Source organism: Anas platyrhynchos, chromosome 34 (assembly GCF_047663525.1).
Source record: "Anas platyrhynchos isolate ZD024472 breed Pekin duck chromosome 34, IASCAAS_PekinDuck_T2T, whole genome shotgun sequence".
NCBI lineage: Eukaryota > Metazoa > Chordata > Aves > Anseriformes > Anatidae > Anas > Anas platyrhynchos.
In genome coordinates, this window is record NC_092622.1 from 564,165 (window position 1) to 591,657 (window position 27,493).

Sequence of the window (27,493 nt, forward strand, 5' to 3'; positions counted from 1 at the left end):
GCGAGAGGGTTGCATAGAGCTCTACCTCGCTTTTCTATAGAAAAGCTTTTTTCTATTTTTTTCTGTTTTCTATAGAAAAGCTTTTTAAGGGCCATTCAAGGCAGGACCGAGCTCCCAGTTTACTGCATGCACCAGGCATGAATCAGTCACGTAGAATTTGACCCCAGGAATTAAAATCAGGGTGAATCAGATCAGGTACCAGATTTAACAAGGATTACAAGGCTTCCTCCTGGGCTTAGCACCGGCCTGAGCCCGACACACGCGTGCACGTGCCGATGCACGGGGCCTTTGCACGTGCACACACAGCCCCCGCCGTACCACCCCGTAACTGCCCTCCAAAGCCAAACCGGAGCGAGAGGAGCGGGCGATTCCTCTCTCTGCCTCAAGGTGCTGACTTGGGCCCGTGCCTGAGTGGCGTGCGTAGTACGAACCCGCTGAGCTACGCTACAGGGCACGCCATTTGGTGCCAAAGCTTCCCTTGCAGACATGTCGGGACAGCAAGCAGCTCCCGACCGCACGCTGAGCTGCGAGGAGGAAGGTCCAGGAGCCAGCTGGACCCAAAGGTAACAGCACCGAAACCACGCACGCAGCAACTGCCCCTCTGCAGCCCAGCAAGCAGTGACCAGGAGCTGCCGTGCCATGCTCTCTGCCCATGCCGAGGAGCCTTGGGTTGCATCACTTACAAAGTGTGCAGCACGACAACGCGCCCTGAGGAGAGCTGTGGGAAGGTGTGGGCATGGCCAGGTGACTTCTTTGCCTTCGTTCCAGAAAGGTGTTGGTGGCACAAGGTGGGAAGTAAGGGACACTGAGATGCAGTCAACGTAAGCAGCTGGAAAAAAAAGGTAAATACAGACCTATGGCCTGATGGTTTGGGCACGTGGCCTCTGAAAAGGCACAAAGCAGTTGCAAGCGAGGGGCATGGAGGCACTGGAGAAGGCAGCTTAAGCAGCTCCCACCCAGCCTTCTGGGGGTCCCACATCTCCTTGCTCCCAGTCTGTGCTACCAAAGCTGCCTCACCAAGCAGTGACACCGTCCTCTTCTCTTCCCACTTCCTCCACCTGAGGACACAAGTAGCAGGACCCCCAGTCGTCACAGAGAGACAAGACACCCCCAAAGACACATTGCCTCATATGACCTCATCAGGGTTTTTTTTTGGCTTCCTTTACATTTCTGGACTCACTTCTGCAATGCTGATTTTAAGAGAGGAGCTGCTGCAGGCTGGGCTTGCTCCAATCGTAGCCAACAACCCCCACCTTGGGGCGAAATTACAGGTTTCTGCAATTCCCAAGGCAGATGCCCACCTACCAAGCATCACTTTGGTATTTCAGGTCTTTTCTCTCTCCACAGAGAGATCCCAGTGTGTTTTAGCCTTGCAACCTGCATGTTGCAAAACAGGTACACGGCTTCATAAATATCCATGCAACCTCATTAAGAGCTAAAGGCTCGCAGTACCCACTGAAACACAATGCATCATTATTTATGCTGCAAACCATGTGAGAATGACACACAATGCAGAAACAAAATGCCTAATTAAAAGTGACACAAGAGCACAGAGCCAGATTGTAATCGGAGTGGTGGATACTGGGTGCTGTCTAAAAGGAATGAAGTCATTTGCCCAAGTGTGGATTGAGAAACACTAAGCAGTAAATCCTCACACTCTGTCTCATTTATGCCTTTTTTACAAGCAGGGACAAGGAGAAAGGAAAAGCCATTTGCCAAAGTAACAGAACAGGTTAGTAGAAAGGAGCCAGGCTCCGACACAGCTCTAAATAAAGAGTGGGCTCTAAGATCCCACTGGTTGGCACTGGGACCGGTGGTGATGGACGGCTGAGGACACCCAGAGATTCAGACTCTGAACAGCCTTCAGCCAACAGAGAAAGCAGCGGTTTCTGAGATGAAACCATGTCCCTTTATCCCTTTATTCTGGAGATGATGGGATGCAGTTGCCCAGGGCAGAGCCCTAGGCAGGGACGGTATCACCCAGCCGCTCTGCACAGCGGGGAGGGAAGAGGCTGTGGCACCGCAGCAGAAACGAGTGATGTCACCACCACTTAATTAGCCTGACTTTTTTTTTTTTCTTCTTCTTTCAAAACTTGACATTTCCTGGAAACTACATGAGCAAAAGTGCAGCAGATGGGTTGGAAACCTGAGCGCGAAGCAGATGTGGGCACGTCCTGTCCTGCCTTCCAAGCCCTTCTATAAATTCTTTGCAAGTGACGTCTGTTTTGGGGAAGTGATTTAGATGGCAGTTTGAGCTGCTCGATGTTGCACCCAGAAATCCGAGAGGAGGGGAGGGGGCAGCAGGCTGGAAGGAGGAAGGGGCTGTGGATGGGTTTGGGCAGGCACATAAAGGAACAAAAGGAGGACGAAAGGATGAAAATGTGACACTAGAAGTTTGGATGGACACAAAAAGAAAACAGAGGGACAAAGCAAGGATGAAGCGGAGCTGGGGAAAGCTGGAGAGCAATCCCCAGGCAGCCCCCCCAGCAACATCCCCAAAGCCGCAGAGCTGGGGTGCAGCTCCCTGCCCAGCCGTGCTGTCCCCATCCAGCATGGGTAAGGCAGCTGCAGCGCTTCCCTCGGTGCCCAGCACCGTCCCCCCAGGGCTGGGCAGCAGCAGACAAGGAAAGCAATGGCAAACCACACGTGGGCCCAAATTAGCACACAGCCCTGTGGTCACTGGCATGTCCCCAGCTCTCCTGCCACAGCGCTGCTCTGGCCGTGCCTCCAGCCCAGGCCGGCACCTTCCCTTCTCCACCAGGCACCGTGGAGCCGGGCTGAGAAACAGCTGAACTAAGGCGTCTCTGCGATCAAAGCCCCTCGCCACAAACCCAGCTCTGCTGGCCTGCAGCCCCACGGCTGTCTCCAGAACCCGTCTCCAGCCTACGAGCAGGTAAATGCCTTCGCTATCACGGGATGAGCCAGCAGCCAATTTAACAAAAGCAATCAGGGGCTTTCTTCTGGTTCTTTTTTGGTTTTAAACCTGAAGCTTTGGGGACCAAACTGAGCTCTCTGGAACCAGGAACCTGCAGCTGCTCTGCCTTGTCCTCCCTGTGGCCACGCTATCAGCCATTCCCCTGCGATGTGTCACTTGCCCCGCCACACACAGCTCCCACTCCAGACGCTCCTCGCGTGCCTGACAAGGCTTAAACAAGTCCTGCTGACCCACTCATTACCTCCATGCCTCTCTGCACCCCTTAGCCCTGTCTCTGTCTTGCTTAACTTTAATCATTCTGATTCCTTGGGGCAAATGCTGATTCGCCGTTCATGCTTCATACGTTACCCATACTTAATAAACAGCAATTACTTATGGAATCTCGATAGATAAATTATTTTACTAAGCATACATACATTGAGCCAATAGCCCTACAAGGTGCTTTGCCAGATGGCTGGGATAAATCTCCATGTACCAAGGGAAAGGTGACAAGGCTCCAGGTTTGTTTGCACAGAGGCTTAACCACCTACAAGTGACCCCGTGGTGGCTTCAGCTGCCCCGTGCCCACCCCCAGACCTCAACCTACCGAACAACCACACTGCAAGCTTGAAGCAATGCGTTGCCTTGCTGCAAAAACATCTCCAAAATGGGAGACCCTCAGGTCACTCAGCATCTTTGGGTGGTAGCTCCTTCATCTGAAGGATCAAGCCAGACCAGGCTGCACAGACACGGGCAGGACACAGGCTGGAGGTGGCTGAACCCTTCATCATGTTCTCCACCTCATCTTCATCACACCTCCACCCCTCCTGTTCACAGAATCACAGAATGTTGTGGTTGGAAGGGACCTCTGAAGATCATCCAGATTCAGATCCTTTTTTCAGCTCGTTTTGCTGGGCAGTCAACACGGCTGGCACCAAATTTCAAAGCCAGATTTTGGAGAACAGCCATTTCCAAATTGAACCAAATACCTGGCTGAGGAGGAGCATCGAGAACATCAGCAGGAAGAGAAAAAAACACCCTGACTCAGCACTGCCTCTCCCACAGGGCAGGGAAGACAGCAAGGGAGAGAAACACGCAGCGAGGCTTTGGCTGCACACCGTGTGAAGCAGCCCTCCCTTCTCCATCCCTGGAACAGGGTCACAGGTTTCCACGTTTAAGTGCGCCTAAAAGACCAAAGAGCAGCATCAATCTCAGGATCAGGTCAGGCTGTTGGAGCACTGCCGAGGAGTAATGCTCTCACAAATTAAGGTTCCCTAGGACCCAGCAGCAGCAGCACTCCCTTCCCTAAAGGGGCAAGTTTGGGTCCCCATCTCACCCCCACTGCCTAGCAGGTGGGACCACAGGAGCTTCAGCTTGGTGCCTAGAAAGGAGAGGTTAGGAAGCAAGATAATCCTCTCTTTGCAAGCTCTTCCCACATATCCTCACATCACCTGCCAGCAGATGACCACTTGCACACACTTTCCTTAGAGGGTTATGGCAAATTATACCCGTCCTCCTGGAAGGAGGCAGAGCTTTGAAAAACCTTGCTCATCTCAGAGCAGAGAGGTCCCATTGCTACCCCTGGAAAATAGCTTTCCATCCTGCCTTTCCCAAGCATGAAAGGGAGCTTTAATCCTCAGCCATCTTCCTCCAGCATCTTTCCGTGGCAGAGTGATCCTGCCTCCCTCCCCAGCACCTGAGCAGCACCTAGCAGAGAGGACAAGGGATATAGTACATGATCTTATACAGGAACCAGGACTCCAAAACCAGAATGTTACAACTAGATCTGGACAAACGTTTGTTCTTGTTTTAAACCCTGACATTCTGCACTGCACGATGCTATTTCAGCCAGACTGGGTGTTCTCCCAGGCTGGAGCCAGCGTTAGAAGTTTCATTTCAAGGAAAAGATAATGGGGAGACAAAGGATCGATGCTTGCAGGAGAAAGGAGTGGGGACTGATGCTCAGGGAGATGTGGTTGCCAACGCAGTGACCAGCAGCGCTTTCTCTGCAGCAGCACTCCCTGGGATATTGCAAAACACCATCGTGCTAGCACCCAGCCTAGCTCCGTGCAGAACACAGCTCGCAGCTGCTATTAAATTGAACTAGCTTAATTTCACCTCTATCTCCTTCCCTTGGAGGGATCATTCCTAGGGAGCCATCACAACTGCCCTCGGTACAAGATGAAGCAAAAAACCTGCCACGTGGCTCCGTGACCTGATGCTAATCAGCAACACTGATGTGCCTGCAACCACAAAGCCACAAACGAGCAGCCCACGATGAGATAATCTCACCTCACCTTGCGAGAGCCATGAGCTTTGTCATCTCTCAACCATATATTTTGGTTTAATCCTCAAAATAAAGCATCAGGATTAAGCTGGAAAATCTGACACTGATCCATTGAGCGAGGGACTCGGTATTCAGATGGATTATCACAGGAAACACGTGAGGCGAGATGGACGTGCCGTTGGGAAAGCACGCTGCTCTTGGCAAAACACTGAAACTACACTTGAAGAAAAGGATAACCCCACCAGGATGGGTCAGCTTCCCTGGGAAGCTCTTTTAAAGCCAGAAACCCCTACTATCATGAGACACATTCCTTATTGGAGCAGGTCTGTGACAGACCCAAGCTTTCTCCCCCTTCATTCGGCAGAGAAATTCCCAGCTTGCCTTCCAACGTGGGGCAGAAGCAGTCCGTAAAAAACAGCAACTTTCCCACAAAATGGAAATTGCAGATTTGGGGCAGAGAAGACCATCCCCTTTCCTGAGAACGCTGCGATGCTAATCAAGCTAAGGAGGCAGAAGTGGGTGTTCTTCTGTCCTGCTTTTTCACATGAGAAACTGAGCTAAAGCAGGAAAAAGCTTTCAAGAGAGCCGTGTCCAACGTTGGTTTATGCCTAGGTCCAAACAAGTATTTAAGGGCGTGCCACCTCAGCAGGCTAGAATTTATTAAAAGACAGTGGTTTTTGGTGTCTCCCAAAGTTAGCTTTTACACAGCTTTCGGGGAGGGGAAAGGCAGGTGTCAAAGAGGGACATGGGCACTTCTGAGACCCAGCCTGGTGGTTCTGAAGGCCCCTGTTGCTGCCAGGCCAGCTGACCAAATGACCCCAAGGACTCTTGGCCCACCCAAGGGGTCTCCAGACCAGACCTAACATCCCTCAAGCACTCAGACCATCAGAGGCTTGCGTGATGCACCTGTGTGGTCAACGGAAGACCATGAGCAAGTGTAATTATGACGAGCTTGAGACACGTTTCCAAACTCCTACCCTGAGCAAATTCTGACTCCTGCTTTACGATTTCCTCAGCCAAACACTCCCCACTCCCAAAAAAATCACAATCCCTTTGGCTGGAGACCAGCCATGGGCTGAACCTGGGCTCCGTGCGCCAAGCACGACGGCAGCAGCCAGGCTCGGAGCCGTCCTCCCCGAGCCTGCAGCAGCCCAGCTCCTTTGGCTGCTTTCTTCACCATTTAAGGATGAGGAAAGCAGCCGCTTGGGGCCCGGCGAATTACCTGTGAGTGATTTGTTTTTGCTGCGAGTGCCTATGCCCTCACCACACAAACAAGCTCCTGAAGAAAGGAGGGTACAGAGAGAGGAGGAAAAAAAAAAAAAAAAAGAGAAGCCAACAGGTTGATCTGGATTACATCAACGGTTACACCCTCCTCCGTTTAATGAACATAGGAGAACAGGTGCTTGTAATTTATTAGCCAACCCACGAGCTGAGGAGACAGGAATTAGCCGACCAAGCTCCTCAGCGTGCCACTACTCTCCTTCCCTTTGAGGCAGCAGCAGCAAGAAAACTTCATCTCTTTTTTTTTTTTTTTCTCTCCCTTCCCTCCCTTCTCCTCCCCTAGAGCTGCAGAGCCACAAGCTGAGCATGACTAACCCTTGCAAAGCCTTCACTAGTGGCTCCCTCTCCTCCTGGGAGGTGTCAGGGAAGATGAGCAGAGGAAAAGCAGCCAGCACGTCCCCAGATCGCCTGGGCCGTTGCAGCCCCAACGGCGTGGCCAGCAATGGCTACAGCTCCCTCAGCCTCCACGGAGATGGCGGATACCAGAGCTCCTCTTACTTCTCCATCGATGGGAGGCTCCTGGCTCCCGTGCACCTTGATATCGACACCGACTTCCAAGCCATGCGGCAGCAGGAGACGGAGGACATCAAGCTGCTCAACAACCAGTTTGTGACCCTAATCGAGAAGGTAAGGCGAGCTGCTGAGGACACGGCACAGTGTGGGGATGAGGATGGTGGCAGGGAAGCGAACGCTAACCAGTCTGGCAGGGGACTTCTGGAGGCCTTCAGCTAACCACTGCCAGGCTCTGAATATCAGGCTAATTACCCAATTAGTTATTCCTTCGGTGCTATCTCTTTTGACAAGGGCTAGCATCATCCCTAGGTAAAGCTGGGCCACATCTGTGGTCAGCAGCAGCGGGTGGCCTGTGTGTCTCCTTCGCTGTGCCTGTCACCCCCTGGGTGACCTCTGCCGTCAGGGACCTGGCCCTCCCTGAGCACAGCAGGGTGGTGGAGGCACGGTGCCGGACAGGGCAGGCCTTGGGCTCCTGTGGTGGACAAACACCCACGAGCAGTGACGCTGCCTGAGGTGGCCGCTCCAATTCTTCTCTGGCTGCTGAAAGACAGCTGGAAATTCACCCCTGGAGGTGCAGAGCGGGCAAGGGAGACCCCCCCAACACCTCCCTCCTCTGTGGTTTTTACCGTGAGGGGTTGCACGCTCAGCCAAGAAAGTGTCGCTTTCATCTCTTAAGATCCATGAGAAGGCAGAAGATTTTCTCAAAGGAAAACAACTCATCCAGCCGAGGCAGGTTTCTGCAAAGCCCTGGTGCTCTGTAAACAGATGGTAATCTCCTAGGAGGATTGCTTCACTGCAGTCTACAATACAGGCTCTCAATGCCAAGCTACTACAGCTTGGGATTTTATTTATTTATTATTATTTTCTTTAAGTCTACCTCTAAGAGGACCTGAGTTCACACTGGGAAGGAGAAGGGCGGGGGGACCATCTCCCATAGCATCTATCCCAACCGAATAGTTGTGTACCCACCACACCCACATGTGCAAACAGGCGGGTGGTGGTGCCAGGGGGCTGACCCTGCATGGAGGAGCAAGGCAGCCTCCGCGTCTGTGCTTTTCTAAGCACTGATTTTGGCAATGCAAAGCTGGAAAACAACTGCTTTGGAAATCACCTGGATAGGTTTTGTTGCATGTGCTGCTGGCCTGGTCCTCTGACTATCCAGAACAAGAGGGATGCGTGCACATACAGCCAGCCCTGCTCAGAAACCAGACCACAGGAGAAAGGATAGGAGCAGGGGAGATGGGGCAAGACCACACAGTGACAATACGTACGTAAGCCAGACCACAGGCACCAGCCTGTTCCGTGCAAACAGAGATGGAAGAAGTGACAGAGGCTCCAGATTTCACGATAAGCCCAAGCTGGTGGCCTGCTGATAAGCACGGGCCCGATGGACAGAAGATACAAATACTCCACCTTAGTTAGGCGGCTTTGTCTTCAGCACTTGCAGCTTCTGCATTTAGCTTTGAAGGCTGCAGCTTCAAGTGGCACGTAAGTGGTAAACTTCAACCATCTGCCTCAGGCTCTCATTCCAGAAGAAAGTAATGACACTTCCTTGTCACAGAGAACTTGTCTTTTTAATCGGGAATTCAGATGGTCTCAAGCCTGAGCGGCTAATTCCTCAGATAATTGACAACAATAACTTTAGGAGCTTGCTGCTGATGGGCTTCCAGCAGGCTGTTCCAGATCTGCTAGTATTTCCTTTCCATTTGCTCCAGATATGTCCAGGTAAAAGACAACGAACAGCCGAGGAACTACGTCCCTGTTTGAGGCCCTGCCTTTACCCCGAGCAGCTCAGGTGCAGAGGCCTCCAAGGACTACGCTTTGGTCACTTCTGTGTTCAGTCATGGTCTTCCCAGGATATGAGGCCAGATTTGGGTGATTATTCTGCTGCAAAGCTCACGTTAAACGACTTTGCAGGAAAGGATGCTGTATGAGAAGCCAAGATGAAAGCAGTTCAGCCCAGCGGATGGGTATGGCTTGAGAACAGGAAAGAAACTGAGAAGTTAAGGGGGAAAAAGAGCAACAAACCATTAGGAGCAAGGTCAGGAACTGAGACTTGATGTGAGGGTCAGTGAGAGACAGCAGCCAATGCAACCATTTACTATTCTAGTAGCAAATGGGGAAGCTGCCTTAAAATGAGAAGTTGTTCTCCACAGCCAGTCCCGCAGGTTGATCCCAGCCCTGCTGACCACAGTCTTCTGAGGGATGCCCTATTGCACTCCCTAAGATGCCTCAGATGGAGAGAACAAATGGCCCAATTGTTGACAGGTAGCCCCGGAGGCCACTTCCTCATGCCACCTGTAATGCCCCTTTCTGGCTCCACCACAGCATCACCCTGCAGGTACGCAGCCTCACGCATGCACACAGAATGTGACACTGGTTTAGAGCCAGGACAGAGCAGACAGTCACCAGACTGGACGACCGACTTGATGTCTACAGACATGTACTATGTTATCAGGAAAAAAAGGATTAGGTCTCTAACAGCGAGACCTGGCAGATCTTAAAGCTCCTACCCCTTCTGCTAATAACAGACTGCAAACATCTGAGAACTGCTTTGTTTGGCTGCACTATGCTCCCGCTTCTCTCTCTGCTCAGATAAGCAGCTCTTTGGGAAAGATGCTGTCTCTCACCGTGTGCATCTGTGAAGTGCTCAGCAGCAGGGAACTGCCTCTTCAATTCACTGATGCTGCTTGTGGCCACAAGAAGTTACACAGCCTCCTGCGCTCCACTGCTCTCGCCGCGCAAGGCATCGCTGAAGCTGCTTCTTTGCAGCGCAGATGCACTTATCTCAGCATTGCATCATCTCCATGACAGAAGGTTTCTGGAGGCAACCGACAGCTCAGAAATCACCAGCCAAAATGCAACTGAAGGAGTTTGGTTTTGTTCACAGAGCAATGCGACAGAGAAGTAACAATTAAATAATTAATTAAAGCTAGTCAAGAGCTTTGAAGATGAACACTGAGCATTACTGTCCAGATTGTGAGTATTAGGAAAGAAGAGTGACAGATTTGAATAGTGGGTGGATGAGAATGCAATGTATCCTCTCTCAAGCAGACAGGCACACAGAGACCTCACATGGAGCCTAATTATTCACTCACTCTCTAGAGTTCCCATAGTTCTTGTCCGTGCTGCTTTGCAATACAACCCAGGACTCTGATTCACCACTCAGGCTTTGCCGTGGTGTAATCCTACAGATCTGAAAGGAGTTATCTTTTCTGATGTTTTGAGTTTGTGCCACTCTGAGGCAGTAAAATCAGAATCCCATTATACAACACATCTATGCATGATCAGTAGTGGATTTTCAGATTTTATTTCGTACTTTCAGAGGTAAAGGGGACTAGCACTGAACAATTGTTATTTTTCAGCGACTTAATGAGAGATGCTCTTTCACTTTGATGTGAGCATGACCTATCAAGAAATTAAGCAGCACGTAACGTGTAAAACCTCTGCATGTCCCAGGCCTGTTCTTTAGGGGGTTTCTCCTTCTCACCTGGAGATCTCAGCTAGGTCCAGCAGCTACGCCAGAGGTCTCCAGACCAGAGGCACCCGGTCAGTTTTGCTATCAGCTGTTGGTGTTGCTGAAGGCTCTGAAATTTCTTCGGCAGGTCCAGTGCCTAGAGCAACAGAACAAGATCCTGACGACACGGTGGAATTTCCTGAAGGACCAAGACAACTCCCACTCCGAATCGGACATGAAGGCCATCTACGATCAGTACATGAGCAAAATGAATCAAGAGATGAAGGCACTCAACTATGAGCAGGAAAATCTCGAGTTGGAGCTGACAAAGGTCCTGAGCACCATGGATAACTTTCGAAGCAAGTAGGTATAATCCTGGTATATCCTTGGATGTGCAAGGGGGAATGGGTTTGCAAGGTACAGGTTAAGCTGCGTGGACAAGGAGTAGCGTGGCACTGATTTAGCACAGCCAGCCAGTTATTCTGAGGAATAAATAGAACTGTGCATTTGAGAGGTTAGCTTCCCAGTCTCTTCCTAACTAGAGATGGAAGTAACCCATAGAAAGCAAATCATCAGGGCATCTGAGAAAGGCCTCAGACCAGAGTACATCTCTGGGGAACAATATTACCAGGAATGACAGCCAATATAACAAAGAATTATTTATTCTCCACGCTGTTATCACAAACCAAAACTTCCTCCCCAAACTGTTTTATGGACTAGGCTACTTAGCATTAACAAACACCCCCTCTTTTCCCTATTCTCCCCACAAAATTTAAAGCAAAATTCTGCTTTGACCAAGGAGTCAAATTCTTACCCAGAAAACCTCTGGACAGAAAATAGGAAGGCAGCTGGAAGTTTAAGAGAGGGCCAGCTGCTGAGCACTTATCGCTGCTTTTGTCAAGAGCTTCAAGATCTTCTGATAAGAAGATTGGAGATGCTCCGTGGCTCATTTAAGAAGACAATGCTCTCCTTATTATCGGTGTCATTTACATACCGCACAGATGAATCCACAATTAGATACTTTCCCTTACAGTTACACCCAGCTGCCTACACAAGCTCTCTGGAGCCTTCCGTGCTGATTTGTAGCGACGACCCACCTGTGGGCACTGTCAAAACAGAACAACAATGCTAAGGGCCCACCCCTCCGCTGGCACTGATAGACATCGCTGTAATAATAGCCCAAACCTGTTCCTGATGAACAAAGCGATGCATAAATAATAACAGTGCCCTTCTCCAGAGTTTAGCCCAAGGATCTTAAAGCTCCCTGCAGACCTTGATTAAACCAGCTGCTCAACGTGTCTGCAAATTAGGGGAAGGACTGATACCTCCGCTTTACGGACGGGGTAACGGGGAGACAGCAGCTGCATGGGGCGAGCTGGTGGCAGAGCAGGAAGAGGAGCTGAGAGATTGGCTCTTGACCTTATGCTGAAATCATGATGCTGAGCATCTTTCCAGAACTGATGCACTTATGTACAGATGCCTACAGATCCCCGAGTTCCTCGTGGTGGGTGCCCGTAATTCATTTGGATGCTGGTTTCACTAACAGACTTGGAATCGCTGCTGCTTGCTTTGCTGACAGGTAGCCAGCCTGAACTTGGATTCAAGCCATAAGAGGGATTGTGCCATTTAAATGTTTTAGGAAAGGGAATAAGACCTCAAGACCTCTCTGGGGCACTTGTTCCTCCCTGTACATCCCCTGGGAAGCAATGGCTCTGTGGCCATGCTGTTACAAGAGATACTCCTTGTTTTATTCTGCGACAGTCAGGAAAACCCAGATGGGAAAACGGTCAGGCTGGTAGAGAAACATCAGATCAGTCACACGTATCTGCTCTCACAGCTTGTACCCTCATTTGTTCTCAGTAATTACCTCATTAATTGCCCATGTCTGGCAATTTATTTTTATGAATTTAAATGAATGTCTGCATTTATTTCTCAGCCCAGTTTCTTAGGGATAAAGGTGCTTAGGCAAACTGGCTGGCTGTGTGTTTCCCTCCTAATTTCTGATCTTGGACAGTTTCAACCTAGTTGGACAAACGGGTAGACAAGACAGATATGCTTTACTGCTAGAAATTCAAAGCCCACGACCAGCTAGAGGAACAGGACCACCTCCCAACCCAACGCACACAGGGGGTAAGGACATAGCGTGTAAACCTGCACGGGATCAGACAGCAGGGAATCCACACTGGGCACCAGTTTATGAGCAGTTTATGGTACAACTATTGGTCTTGGGAAAAGTTCCCGCTTTGTGGGACTACACAGCCACAGGAAAATAGCCTTCGGAAATGACACTGCTCCTCCGAGCGCTCTTCCTTCACTTACAGAGCCCTCCCACTCCGCTTTCTATTTGTGAGCTGCAAGGCACAAGCCCTGCCAGGGTGGCCTAAGCAGCAAGTAAGCAAAACCCACCCTGTCATTGGGTGCTGCTAACCCCCGAAGCCAGCGCCGGTGGATTTCTGCGACAGTGACAATCCGCTGAGCTGCTCCCGGCCACTGGTGATTCACGGGGAGAGAAGTGCTGCTTCTGCTGAGCTTTCTCCAGGCAGCAATCCAACCCCGTCCTAACCCACACTGGCTCTGTTGAATCCTGCAAGACAACTGCCTCAGCCCAGTTGTTTTTCTGGAGCGAATGGTCTACTTAAACCATGCAAATTTTGGAGGCTTCCAGCTCTTGCAGAGGTTTCTTTTCCCAAGGGAAATATTTTTGGGGAAGCAGAAGGTAGTAACTCCACTAGCAATTTTAATTGGGCATCTGCTCGTCCCTGCTGTGGCACTCCAGAAAGCCATGCACGCAGTGGTGCCCAGGCAGGCTGCTGCCCAAGAGATCCTAAGTGAATCTGCCTGTCAGTGCTCCTCGGGAAGGCCTTGATTTGTCTGTCTTTTCTGTTAAGGGATTGCTTTCCAAAAGACACACAGGAAACTTAGCTAGCTGGGACGTTTTCACCTTCTCCAGCTTCCTTAGGGTAACGTTGACCAGCATCAATTCTCCGTTGTCACTGTTCCAAAGTGAGGGGATGGAGAAGGGACAACAGAATAAATCGAAGGCTGACACAGGGTCTCAAACCCTGCTTCTTTAGGAAATCAAGCTAAAAATCAAATACCAAAACATATTCGAGTAGGACTGCCCAGGAGTGAAGCTTTTGCTTCAGCTCCCCACGCGTGATTTGCACATGCAAAGAGCCATTTGAATGAGAAGGCAGGGAATTTTTGCATGTGCCGAGCAACTCTGGGGTGGGACTAGGAGAACACTGCAGGAAAATATGGGGTTGCCAGCCTTTGGAGGGGCCATTACTGAGACCCAGGTATTGTGACAATCAAGCCTTCCCCCTGGAGATTGGTCAGCCAATGTACCTCTGCCTCTGCAGCTGGTTTTCAGTGGCTCCCTCCCCCCTTTCCTTGCTCCACAAGAGCGACTGACTTAATTCCATGCCACCAGGCTCAGATCTATCCCACCACTGTATCTTCACCCTAAGGTAGTCTTGGAGGTGTGTCCAGAGAGGAACGTAGCCTGCCTGAAATGCAGTTCAGCTCTGATTTTGCTTCACTGATTATGGAAGGAGCCCAAGGCGACCAGACGCCTGTCTCAAGTGCGGCTTAAGTGCATGAAGTGAGATAGGATGGATTTGTGCCTTAATGCATGATTGCTTGAGGATTACCTTTAAGGAGATAAATGCTGTAATGTGTTTGTGGAAGGCTCCATCCCCATGTGAGTCACCTCCCGGCCGCCACGTCCCTCCGGAGCCGTGTGGTGAGCATGTTTGGCTTGCTTGGCCTGCTCCCTTTCAGGCAGGAGCGTTGTTTGTTCCACACGCAGGATTATGTCAGCGCCCGGCAATGTGCGAAGCTGCTTCAGCAGGCTGGGACAGACTGGGATTGGGCTGAGATGCCATGAGGATGAAGGAAGAGTGGCAGGCTGTAATTAAGCTCGGTACATAGTTACTGGCAGCATGGCTAACATTCCAGCTGAAGAGCAGAAAAACCAGACAGGTAAATCTTGTTAGCCACGCTGCCTGGCCCTATAAAAGCAGGCAAGGAAAGGGTGAGTTTAACACCATGGGGATACAAAAGGGGAGCCTTAGAAGTGCCCAACTGTAGAGCCTGCGACAATCAGATCCCTCCTGTGCCCTCGCTATCTCCTCTGTGGAGGAAGCAATGGCTCCAGGGAACTGTTTTCAATATTCCAGGTCAGCTCCCAGGCACGACTCGCCCCCTTGCCCTGCAAAGCAGTCCCCTGTGCTGCATTCCCAATGCTTTTTCCTCTTTCTGGTAAAAGTTTGTTCAGCAGCAGAGCAGAGCTTGTAGCCAGAGTGATGATGCACCCGACCGTCAAACAACAGAATATGGCTGTCATTCCTGATTTTATTATCACTCCTCTGTTAGGAAATACCATTTTACCTCATTTGCAAAGATCTTAGCCCTCCAATTTGGTGACATCTGCAAGTAGCACTCAAAGGTTTAATTCCCAGCCTGGAAACGCTATGAGCACATTAGGGCAAGAGGAGCCTGAGGTGTCCTGGAAGCGCAGGGAAGCCAGGGCCTCCCTGGGAGCACGGCCTGCTCCGCTCTCAGCAGAATAGCCAACACACCCCTAGTGTGTCCTGCAGCACAGCGGGAGATACCAGACACCCATCACAGAATGCTTCTGGACTCATGCATGGCAAACAAACAACCCACTGCTGGTCACAGATCAGGCCCAAAAGAGACCCTGTGGTTTCCTGCTTAGATTGCTGCTCTCAGCAGCATCGGGGCAAGCCACACACTTGCCACAAGAGCCAACGAGGACTGGTGTGTTCCCTAAACTAGCCTCTCGTGCCTGGTGCCAGCCTTCAGGAAATGCGTTTGCCCCAGACTAAGTCTTTGCCATCCTGGTCCTGCCATATCAAACCTGTTTTTAAACACCTGAAGGGTTGGTTCCCTTGCTGGATATTTAGCCATTAGGACTCCACCCTGTCCCGTACGGTTTTTGTTACCTTCTGGTCTGTGGGCACTGTTTTCCATGAATTGCTTTGCCAGGTCTTCTGTTTCTTCACTAATCATGCTTACACTTAAGATAAGTTCTGATGCCAGTCCCGTTTTCTCGATTTTACACAAGCAAAGCTTTCTCCCTTGAGAAGCCTCTCAGGTTCTGAAGACTAAATGCTGAGGATACCTGAAAGAAACAGAAGAGAAAGGCTTAGGGTAAACATCTGGGACTCTTTGGGCATGCAACTGGCTTTCACAGAGAACAGCTCACCACACCTCACTTTGCAGTGCCTGCTCTCTGTGGCAAATGTGAGGTAACCTGAGGTTGCTTAGCCCTCAAATTAAATCAGAGTTAAAGTTACCTCCTCTTAGTTTTTGGTTTTTTTTTCTGTCTAAAAGTGCTAATGGTGTTAATCTAGAGTAGCTGGCATGTAGCAGCTTGTTACCCTCTCTCTTGTCCAGATGCCCATTCCTAAGAGGTTTCTCTCCTGCTGTTATTTAGGGGCAGAGGACGTCGAGTAGGTGGAATATCATAGTAAAAGCAGAAAGCCTGGATGTTAATGTCTGGGGGGCCAGCAAGACAATGTTAAGCAACCCAGAGACTCATGTGCAATTTCTGACAACTTTTTTCCACTCTCTTTAGATACGAGGATGAAATTCGCCTCTGTAGTGGCATGGAATACACCTTCATGGAGCTCAAAAAGGTCAGTGGCATGGGGAGCTTTTCATCTACATGGTCTCTACACCAGCCAGCCAGGAGCATAAAAGCCCTTGTTCCACTGAGGTTTGACAGGGTAATAAGGTCTTGAAGAAGACAGTGGAGTGGTGAACATGGTCACAATTTCAATAGAAGTATAAGCAAGTCTGGGCTGCTTGTGGTTACAGAAGAGCCCCGTGGCTCTTGGCAGAAGCACCTGGGGGTCAGCCTGAGCCTGTGTCCAGCCACACCGCGATTGCCCTGGCCAGACCTGGCCTGGAGAGCTCTGTACCCCAGACCCTCCGAGACAACACCTCTGCTCCCTGGCACGTTCCCTCACAGAATGACAGCACAGGTTGGAAAAAGCTGGAAATTGATAAAAGTGTTTGCTTTTGCTACCTGTTGCGTGGCCACACCCTGCTTAAACATCCCGTCCCAGAGGTAGCTGCATTTGAATATCAGTGCAAATGGAAGGCTTTGTGTGCAGTCTTTACATTAAAAAAAAAATCCAAGGTGCAGGAATGCAGGATATTATTAGACAGAGGAAATGTTCTCCGCAAATTATCATTATGGCTAATTGCATGTTTTCCCTGACACAGTCATCAGCCAGTAAGGGCAGTTCTGGCAACTTCTGTGGACAGCATCAGTTTTCAATAACCCCTGCTTTTTGTGGTGAACAAAAGATGAGTGGGTACGGACCAGCCCTGCCTGCTTCCTTCTCCACCCTACCTATTTGAAACTTCTACCAAAGCTCTCACCCAAAAAAACAAAAAAACAGAACAAAAAAAAAAAACAAAACCTGCAGAGCTGAAGTCTCCACAAAAAGCCTCCCTGCTTGTAGAGCATGAGAGCAATTTCACAAGCACCAGGCAATAAACAGCAAGCAACACTTGCTGGGGGCATGGGGGCAACACAAAAGACTTCTTACTACGGCCCAAAGACAAACTATTCATTAATTCACTTCAAACAAACTATTCATTAATACACTTTCCATCTCCTGCAGGATTTAGACGCGAGTACCTTGCACAGAACTGAGCTGGAGGTAAAACTCAACGGGCTTCAGGAGCTGATGAATTTGAAGAAAACCATCTACGAACAGGTAAAAACGCAATCGAGAGAGCAGCCCTGGCACATGTGCAAGCTTCTGTGAAAAAAAGCAGTCTTTTTGAGGACATTCCCAATACAGAGAGGTCATTGTTCCCAGTTTGCACCAAAATGAGCGCTTGCCTGGTAGAGTTGCAGCCAGCTACTAGATAAAGGGCATAAAGCAGCATCTATCAGCTAATCCCCTTCCCTTAAGGGAGCCAGCTCCATAAGAAGTTTGATCAGGACGTTCCTTCTGCCCCACAGCTCCTGGAGCAGCAGCCCTCCATCAGTCCCAACCCCCCACCTAACCCCCCGCTGGCTGTGTTTAGCCTCAGCTCCTAACCCCTGCTGCCAGAGTTTGCCTCCAGACCTGGGGCAGGTGCTGAGCAAGCCGAGTGTTATTTTCTTCGGATGCAGAGGAAAGGCTCACAGCAAAACAGGACAAGCCACTGTGAACCTGGGAGAGGTGCTGAATGCTGTCGTAACCCAACCCAACGTGCTCCGTTCCCACTGGAAGGAGTACGCAGTCGGATGTGATTTCACCACGGGGGAAGGATGCAGCGTCTGCAGGCCTTTGAACAAACCCAAAGGGCGCAGTGTGCCTGCATCTGCTCAAACGCTGATGTGATTTCAGGCACTTACTCAGAGCCTGTAAAATGCTACCGAGCAGGCTCAGCAGTGTTTGGGGAATACTAATGATTTGTCTGAATTCCACCAATACAAACAATTAAAATGCTTGACAGAGGAATGCCATTACCCTTTGTGGGGAAACTGAGGCACAGAGAAGCAGAATGCCCTGCATAATGACAGAAATACATCAAAACTCACAGCCTGCCTGCATCCAGCCGTGAGGCCTTACTTCTCTAAAATTACTCCTGTTGCAAGGCAATTACAGGGGTAGTCAGAAATCAGATCCTGCTCTGAATCCACGTTCAACACCCCACCCGGGAGGCTGCTGCCTTCCTTTTGAGCTGCTTTCTCCTAGGTCCCACACTGTTGCCCTCAGCAGCAGTCTATATTTCTTTTACAACTCCCCCTTTATGCACAGAAATTACCCTCCACCTCTCTCTGCTTGCTCCTCTCCACGGCTGGTTTTCTGGTTAGTCATTTTCTCGCCCATGCCTGTTGCTCCGACTGACATCAATGTACAGGCACATGCACCCAGCAGAGAGGTAAACGTGGGTGGGTAACTGCTTGACATCTTTGCTCACAGTATGTTAGCATGAATCAGAAGAAATCCCCAGCCTTGATCCTCATTAATAAATCTCTACTTTGGGGGTGGGTTTTTGTTTGGTTTGGGTTTCGTTTTTTTGTTGGCAGAGGATGCTCAAGTCCTTGCAATACACATGCATCTTCTCATATAGCCATTAAAGTGCTCAAAGATTAACAAAGAAGCTCAAAGACTGAACAACAGTAAGGAAAAAAATGCACTGATAATCCTGTTTCCTGTACAAGTGGTGGGGTACTGCTCCATTATTCATGAATCTCCACATCAGGGCACCCTTTGTTTCCCCAGTCAGAGGCAGACAAGGCAAACAAGGTATACAGATGCTCCTCTAAGAGATTAGAGGCTGCTGCACAAAAGGGCAGAACAAAAACATCAAGATGAAAGCTAAGAGATGGGGAGAGATGTACCAGGTCTCTTTCACGCTGGTGTAAATAAGAAGCTACAGAGATGCTGATAAGAGGGAACCCTTGCAGGAGCAGACCGAGGCTGGGGGGAGCTGCCAAGTGAAGGTGCACGCCATCTGCTTGGCAGCGAGGCAGCAAGCCCTGTCTTGTCTGCACACAAACCACCCAGGAGCGCAGTTTACAGGCATGGATTAAGGATCCTTTTTAGGTTCACTGAGGGGAGTCTGCATACATCGTTTGAATTCTTTTCCGTAGAACTGTGACAGAGTCAGCCATCCAGAGCAAATACCCCAGTCAGTGATACCACAGCTTGTGTGCCTGTTTCTGACTCCCCAGGGCTGGCATGAGTTTCTCCAGCACATGAGAGCAGCTCTGGGGAGCAAAACAGGTCTGCCGCTGATAGAGGTGTTCAGAGAAGGGGCCTCTTTTTCCCTTCTCTTATTAGAGAACACTTGCTGTATTCTCTTACAGCAAGTAGCTTTGTTGACTACTTGATATCTCAGTCCTGTTCTCTCTTTGCCATTCAGGAACTCGAGGAGCTGCTGACAGAAATTAAGGACATCTCTGTTGTTCTGGGAATTGACAACACATGCAAGCTCGATCTGAGCAGAATTGTGGAAGAAGTAAGGGCTCAGTACGAAGCCCTGGCTCTTCGGAGCTGGGAGGAGGCTGAAACACTTACCAGGAGAAAGGTATTTGTCTCCTTATCTGATTGATACTGGGGAGAGGCAGGGAAAGAAGAAGGGAGATCAGCCTAGAAACTACAGGAATCAGCAAGATGTGGAGGGACAGAGCACTAACCCAGATCAGCTCCTCCTAATTCACATGTGTAAATTAGGAGCTGAGTTTCATTGCCCAAGACTCTCCACACCGTCAGTGGAGAAAGGCAAAGACATCTCCCAGTGGCAACGCGGCCCACCTAAGATGCAGCAAATGATCTTCCACTGGTGCCCCCTCCAAACAGAGGGAGCAAGAACATGGTTAACAACAACAGGGTGCTCTGTGCCTGGCGCAGCTACAGCCAGAAGACAATATGAGAATGAGCCCTAAATCCTTCCACACCCCTGGTATTTTTCCCCAGTTAGGTGTTTCTCCCCAGGGGCAGTGAGAATCCTCCCAGATTCCTTTGCTACAGCGGAGGAAGAACAAATAACCCACTCTTCCATCTCCCCTGCAGCTGAACGAAGGCAACACCCAGTCAGCCACCTATGGAGGTCACCTCCTTGACAGCCGACGGGAGATTGCAGACCTAAACATCCAAATCCAGAAGCTGAGGTCCTGCATCGTGTCCCAGAAGAGCCAGGTGTGTCCTGGGGTGGGTGACAAAGCTCTAATCTGCAGGTCTGAAACTACAGCACACCTAACGCCTCCACCACCTTCCTTCCCTTTGCAACACCAGTGCCTGTACTTAGAGGAGAATATCAAAGAAGCAGGAGAGCATGGGGAGACGGCCCTCAAGGACGCCAAAGCCAAACTGGTCAAGCTAGAAGAGGCCCTCCAAAAGAGCAAGGAGGATATGGCTCACCTGGTGAAGGAGTACCAGGAGCTGATGAACATCAAGCTGGCCCTGGACTTGGAGATCCTCACTTACAGGAAGCTCGTGGAAGGGGAGGAAAGCAGGTGAGCTGGGCTTCTTTGTGCTTGGACAGTGGGAGAGAGGCACACGAACACCTAGGGAGAAAGCAGACATCCCAAGCTTTGAGTCTGGTGTAGGTTTGATGAAAAAAGAGCAAACCCCAGCTGCCCCCATACAGTTCAGCCCTGCTTCTTGCTCTGCAGTTTTCCGTAAGCTCTCGGAAGGCACCAGCACTCCTCTAGATGATGCTTGGCCCAGATGCTATTGAGTTAGCCTCCACAACCCTACCCTGCCCTTGGCTCTACCCACACAGCCCAGCTCCCTCCCTCTGGAATTGCAGGTGCTAACACCCACCTTCACGCTCTCTCCTTATGCCCACAGCATGGAGTCTCCAATCCCCACCGTCATCAGCGCCGTGCACTCCAGACCGAAGCACCGTAAGTGGTTTTCTTTGTACAGCTTGGTGAAGCAGAATGTAAGTCAAACACTTCTAAGCTTGCCCCCTCTCATATTCCCTCTCCCAGCAGTTTCTGCCAGCACCTTAAGGAACTCCAAGCTGTTTGCAAGAGGAACAGGCAGCACCAACGGGGAGATGAAGCTGAACGGAGGCAGCACAAAGACCCTGCCCTCTCGAAGCCTCAGCAGCGGCTCAGCAACACCTGAAGCAGATGCTTCCATCTGTGGTGCCCGGCCAAAGTTCAGCTCCCTGTCCTCTGAAGAATGCTCCTAGGAGAAACGGAGCTCCACAGCACAACCACAAGACTCGTTGGCATCTGCAGCCAAACGAGGCCCGAGTACTTTCTCCTGAACTCAAGCCAGCGTCCAAGGGATGAAGGATGAAAACCCACTGCAGGCTGTCTCTTTCGTCTTTGCAACATCCCAGTTAACATCTCTGCTACCAGTTACAAGCAGAAACCAGCCCAGGCTTTTAGAGCCTCTCCTACTCTGATACCCATACTGACATCTTCTCCCTCTCTAGGTCTGCTTCCCGAGAGGATTTGTATTCATAGCCTTTGAGGTCTATCTATAGGAAACTTGGCAGGAGGGGAAAGTATTATCGCACAAGCTTTTAACACACTAGCCGCCAGCCCAGCCATTTTACCAGTATTACAAAATCATTCTCCCTGCTCTGTGTGTGCCTGAGAGGTGTTCACTGATGTGGAAGGCAGCGCCGAGCTTTCCACAGGGAGCTGGCGGAGAGATGCAGTCAGCCTGAGCCAGGTGAATTCACAACATCTGCATTTGCATGGCTGGTGACAACCAGGCTGGCTGCACTCGGGAATCCTTGCCTACTTCACAGTATTTAACCAATTCTACTGCCTTTTGGGTGGCCCCCCATTCTTTCCATGCCACCAAAACTAAAACTCCTCACACTTCTGATCACCTTCCTAACAGAGAGCACCTCCACCGGTCTCACCTACAGGCACCCCAGACTCCGCGTGCAGTGGTGCTAGGTCCTAGAAATGGGCTTTTCTCTGGCTCCCGTGTAAGTAAAACAAGCAGGACTTGTCGTTGTATTTATTGAACTTCTGGAGTGGCTTTTACCTTACCCAGCTGACACCAGCTAATGCACAGCAGCCACACTGCACCAGAGCTCCTGGAGCCAGCTCTGCAGATGCCAGCTGCAGTCCTGGCCTCAGCACAGGCATTTCTGGGTCCCTCTTGCACAAACTACCACGGACGGTGCCCTGCAGTATTCTCCTTCCTGAGGCCAGGCTCTGACCTCAGCCACTGCCACGCAGCCCAACTCGAGTTCACGGATTTTGAGTTCACAGGAGGTGTTAATAGTCTCTTGGTGTAATTCCACTGTGTGCATCACAGCATTTCCATGTTTCTGTAGGGTAGACAGCTACTGCAGCATCTCTGTAACCAGAACACCTGCTCTCCGGGGTTATGGCTGTTATAATAAAGTACTGAGTGACACGTGGAAAGCCTCGCATTGCTGGTTTGCTCTGAACTTCTTACCTCAACCCACCTGAAATGGCAATTCCTTCCCCAGTTGCCGGCGGGCCAGGGCTGAGGACCCTGGCTACCTTCTGGCAGCAGAATGAAGCTGAAATTACTTCCCAGGCAATTTGCTTGGTGCAGATCCCCAGGGAGAGGAACGGGGGCTGCGGGGGCTGGATGGAGCCAGCAGCCAAGGGTTTGGGGAGCTCATCACTGTTCTACCACCAGGGGACCCCCAACAGACAAAAGCCCCCAGAGGTGCCAGAGGACCCAAGACGGGGAGCTCCTCTGCCCTTTGCTGCCCACCTAAGAGCAATGCTGAGCTTCCAGGGTCAGTGTAGCAGCAGGGTTGGGGGCTCCAGGCCAGCAGCTACAGCCCCCAGCCCTTAAATCCGCTGGTGGCGCAGCCCAAGGCTCTTGGTTTCCCCAAATGGTTGGGATGGGAAAGGGGGAAGCCCCAGGTGAGCTCCCAGGGGTAGGAGCCATCGCCAGCTGAGGAAGAGACGGAGCTTTAGCACAGAGCTTCCCCCTGGAGGCAGGGCCCAGCAGAGCCCTTCCAGGCAGAGGCACAAAGCTGCGTTTGTGCAAGGCTGTGCGACACCAAAGGCACACGGAGCCCAGAGGATGGCTCTGAATAGCCCCAGCACCCCTGGGTGGCAGGATGGGGCTGGGGCGCTGCGACACGGAGCCCGCGGTGTCCAGGGTGAAACCCAAACACGAAGGGAGGGCTTGGGAGCACTCAGCCCAGGGATCTGGAGGATGGGGAGCTCAGAGACTGTGCTCACGGCCAGGCTGGGGAGGGCAGGGGCTCGGCAGCAGCCCAGCCCTATGAGAGGAGCGCTTCTGGCTGGTTCCTCGCCCTCCCACACATTCCTTGGCTGCTTCCGAGCCCTCCACGGCTCAGGGGACAGGAAGCAGGACTCTGGGATTCAGCTCACTGCTCTGGGACCCAGGAAGGATGGGCCTGCTGCTAGGACAAAGCAATTCGCTATCTCACTGCCTCAGTTGCTCTGCTGCTCCTTGCCTCAGTTTCCCCACTGACAAAGGGAAAAAAGAAAATGCTATCAAGGCACATTGTGCTGGACAAGGATTTCAGGCAGCAGGATGATTCCTGCAGACCACTGATGGAAGCTGAGCTATGCCTGAAATGGTTGCATGCCTTTGGGACACCCCATCTGCCCACACACCCGTCCTCCCCCCTCTGCCATAATACCCCTTAGGCACTGAATTCATCTAAAGGACCTGCCCCTTCCTTAGGGCTAATTCCTGCAGTTATCCTGACAGCAGAGGGATGGCCAGCCCCAAACCCAGCTGCTAAGTTAGATGGGGACGTTCTGTAGCTTTTTTTTTTTCCTTATCAAGCAAAGGGCATCACAACCCGTGAGTGCTGCTGGAATAGCAGGCAGTGCCATCAGCTCAGGACCTCAGAGCTCCCTTTAGGGTGGTGGGGGCAGTCCTACAAGGGCAAGGATGCTGAGCCAGCACAGCAATGAACAGCCTGGCCGTCAGATTCAGCTTCTGCTAAGGGGATCTGTGAAAAAGAGGCAAGCTCATCCGTGTTATCTGGTGAGCTACGTGTGCAATCCAAAGCACAGCCATCTCCTGGTAAAGCCGTATCAGTTTCAAGAAGCTTCCCAGAGATGATCTCAAACCCTGTCTGGAGCCAAAGATCGAAGCGTCTACCCCAGCATGGGGAGAGGAGACATCAGATGGCCAGCACGTGGCCCAGCTGCAAGCCAAGGCCCTGGGCAAAACGCAGGGACAGATAAAACTGTGCTGAGAGCAAGGGGCAGAGCAGATTTCGGTGGTGCAGACGCTGGCAGGGAAGATCAGCGGGCAAACATTCGCGTCTGCACAACAGCAACTGGGCTGGAGTCCAGCAGACAAGCCGGAGCAGACGGAGGGAAGCGGCAGGGCTCCGCTGCTGTTTTCCAAGCGGGGAAAAGTCTGAGCCCAGACCACATCTGAGGGCACCGCATTCCTGGGCCGCTGCCTCCCGGGGTGGGGAGCACCCAAGTGTGGGCTCCTGGCTCCCTCTGCCGGGCAGGTGCCACCACCGCAAGCGCTTCCCAGGAGGATCCCACAGCCGCCACGTCCCCAACCACCCCGTCCTGCCCAGCCCAGCCTCCCAGCACAAAGGGAGAGCAGCTCCCAGGCAGCAAAAATCAGCGCGCAAAGCACGGTCGAGGTCTCTCCCTGGATGCTTTGGGAGGCTGTGGTAGAGGCTACGAAGGGAGGCTGAGCCACCGAGGGCTGCCCGACCCCAAAACGTGTTCCTCACCCACCAAGAACTCACGGCCTGGTGGAAAGCACGTCTGTAACCCAGCCTGGCTGGCCCCGTTTGTTTCACTGCTCACACATGCAGAGATCTCACTCCTTCATAGCCCACACACACTTGGAACCAGCCTGGGGAAGGTAAATTGGTGCCCAGCGGAGTAACCAACAGCTCGAAATGCCTCTTGACCAGATGCCATCGGTCGTACCTGGGGGTTGTGCTTGTGAAAGGGGCCACGAGCCCTTTATGGCCTGTAGAAAGTAAAAGTCCTCATTATTTTCAAGCAATAGAGCTAAATCCTGCCACCAAAGGCTAAAGACAAAGAAGCAAGCCAAGCTTTCCCTTGGAAATGCAACCTCCAACCCATCTGCCCCCCAGGGAGCAGCCGCCCAGCTGCACGTGGGACCATTTCTGGTTCTTCTCGTACCTCCTGCCCCTGCAGATGCAGCAGCAGAGCCCACCAGGCCCCGTTTAAACGGGTCACAGACCTGGGCTCGATGCAGACAGCTCCGTGTCCTCCCCGCAACCAGGCCCAGAGCTGCAGGTAAACCTAGACGGGGGAAATCTGGGCAAGCCAAGCTCGTGCCCTGTGCCAGAGGGGCAGCAAATCCCTCCACATGCTCCATGGTGCCAAATGTGAGGGAACTGAGATGGAAACGTGTTCCCAGGGTCAGAAAGGCCAGCCCAGAGCTCCAGAGGCTCTGCACCTCGTGCCAGAGAGCAGTGGTGCTTCTCCAAAAGCGTCCCCAAGCCCCCTCACTCTCCAGCCCACCCCAGCCTGCCGGTCCCAGTTCACCCCCAGCAGCTCCAACTGGTTCCAGCTCAGGTCGGGAGCATCTCCAAGAGACAGAGGGAGAAAGACGGCTCCCCCAGGCTCACCTCCCAGGCCTGCCACCCTGCACACCCACTTCCAGGGCCCAAAGTGGCTCACCTCAGGAAATCAGCCACTGGGAATAGGAACTCCCCCAGTTCTGGGCAGAGAGAGGAGCCATCTCCCTGCTGCCTGTATGATTTGGACAAAACTGCCTCAGTTTCTCCCATGTGTCCACAACCTAAGGTGGAATCAAGGTTTTTGTTTGTTTTGTTTTGTTTTTTGATTTTTGTTTTGTTTTGTTTTCCCAGGGGTTGTAGGTAAGGGGGTAGTGTTGTAATTCAGTTTTCCTAACCAAATGCTCAGCCCAGGGCACAGAGCAGGCAGTTTAACAGGCAGGAAAGAGGCTTAACCAGCAGGGAGGCAGTGATCTGTACCATCACCACCACCTTCCCAGGCACCCCAGCTGGCGAGATTTCCAGCCCTGACCACGGGCACCCCCTTGGTTCTTGGGGGACCCCAGGGGCACCCCCCTGGCTCTCGGGGGACACGATCCAGCCGCACTGGCTGTGGCAACCAGCCTCACTGCAAGCCCCAGCCATCAGCCATGCTGCAAAGCAGGCGCCGCAATTGTCTCCGGGGCACCTGGAGCAGGGAGGGGAGAGCAGAGAAGGTGGAGGAAAACACGCCCGACCCCATCAGCCCATCCACACCTCTCCACGCGTCCCTCGGTAGGGAGGAGCGGCCGCCGGCGCTGGCTTTTTTGACCGTATAAGGCCAAGTTTTGCTCTTCGTGGCCAATCCGGGGAGGAATGCAAACGCCCGAGCCGTGCCCAGGCTGCCAAGGCCCGTCCTCCCCTGCCCACGCCCTGCCTCCGCGGGCAGGTGTGCTGAGCCCGACCTGCAGCAGGGGAGGGCAGGACACATCCCCACGAGACGGGGGGGAAATTCTGCCCTGCGTGAATGCATCGCTGGGGACAGGGGCCCGCTTGGGGCTGTCCCCTCCTGCAGCCCTTCAGACTCCCCAGGGCACCCGAGCCAAGCTCAGGTTGCCCGCTGCGAGGTGGGGTTGCCCGCAGTACAGCCCCTGCATCTCAACAGCCTCACTTTCCTTTCAGCTGTTTCCAATCGTTCACCATCCCAGACACAGGAAAAAGCTCCTCTTCTGTCCCACAGCCCTCCTGGTTGCTTGGACTCCATCTCCACCCGTGTCTCGTTAGCTCAGGGCAGCCTTGGGGTCTCTACCTCACAGCCAGTGCCTGGCAGACAGCAGCCTGCAGGAGCCTGCTAAGGGAGCTTCAGCTCTGGGATGTCCTCAGCCTGCCTGTGGAGCAGGGGACTTCCACGCATTGCCCCATCACAGCTGGGATTCCCAGCACTACCAAAACCAGTGAGCAGCAGGCCTGGCAGCCTTCTAGCCCAGCAGCTCCCAGTCCTGGTACTGGGGTTCACTGCCTCAGCCCTGCGAGGAGCGAAGGACAAGGTTTGCACCCATCACTTAGAGCCCCCAGATTAGTGAAAAGGAAAAAAAAACAAAACCGAAAACAAACACCCCGACCCAGCTAGGAGGGATGCAGGAGAGATCCTGAGCTGCCAGCGCTGCAGTCCCATCTCCAGGCCCCAGCGCCCACCTCTGCCGCAGCAGCACACGTGCCAGCTCTGCTCTGACTCCGCATGCCAGCGCCCTGACCAAACGAGCCCAGGAATTTGGAGAAATCAGCGTTCCCTTGTTGTGCTGCCAAGATTCGGTACCCGCCTGCCAACAATCCTGGTTAGAGCGGGAGAGATTCCAGGAGAGTTGTGTCAGCTCGCTGCCCTTGGGCTTACGGGGTGGGAGTGCCAGCAGGTCCCACACCTCCTCCTCCGGGCATGCCAGGGACTCACAGCAGCTGCTGCTTCAGTGCTCTCCCCACCCAGCCCAAATACCTGCATTTCCACAAGGCCGTCACGGGTCTGGAGGCAGCCTCACCTGAAACAAAATGGCAGCAGGCTTGGCCATCTGATGTTTGCCCCTATTTCATGCTGCGCAGCCCTCCAGGAGAGCAGAGCCCCAGTGTG

General features: G+C 52.1%; 2 protein-coding genes across 3 annotated transcripts in view; one reads left to right on the forward strand and one right to left on the reverse strand.

Moving 5' to 3' along the window:
- The window catches only part of LOC101798288 (RNA 5'-monophosphate methyltransferase), a 47,324-nt gene that overhangs the window by 2,673 nt on the left and 17,158 nt on the right, over positions 1–27,493 (reverse strand). The window contains exons 4-7 of the transcript XR_011806096.1: positions 15,420–15,598; positions 14,106–14,327; positions 10,486–10,609; positions 684–829 (exon numbers count right to left, since the gene is read on the reverse strand). The gene's annotated coding sequence lies outside the window, so the exon portion shown is untranslated. The remainder of the gene's footprint in view (positions 1–683; positions 830–10,485; positions 10,610–14,105; positions 14,328–15,419; positions 15,599–27,493) is intronic.
- On the forward strand, positions 6,143–22,338 carry LOC101797392 (keratin, type II cytoskeletal 80). Of its 2 annotated transcripts, none has more exons than XM_021279303.4 (9): positions 6,143–7,109; positions 10,601–10,815; positions 16,055–16,115; positions 17,112–17,207; positions 19,354–19,518; positions 20,004–20,129; positions 20,226–20,446; positions 20,784–20,839; positions 20,927–22,338. In XM_021279303.4, exons 1-9 carry the CDS (start codon positions 6,789–6,791, stop codon positions 21,130–21,132), a joined length of 1,467 nt encoding a protein of 488 aa, XP_021134978.1. In that variant the 5' UTR covers positions 6,143–6,788; the 3' UTR covers positions 21,133–22,338. The 2 variants fall into 2 exon arrangements, with proteins under 2 accessions (XP_021134978.1, XP_021134980.1); XM_021279305.4 differs by having other exon boundaries at positions 6,144–7,109; positions 20,930–22,338.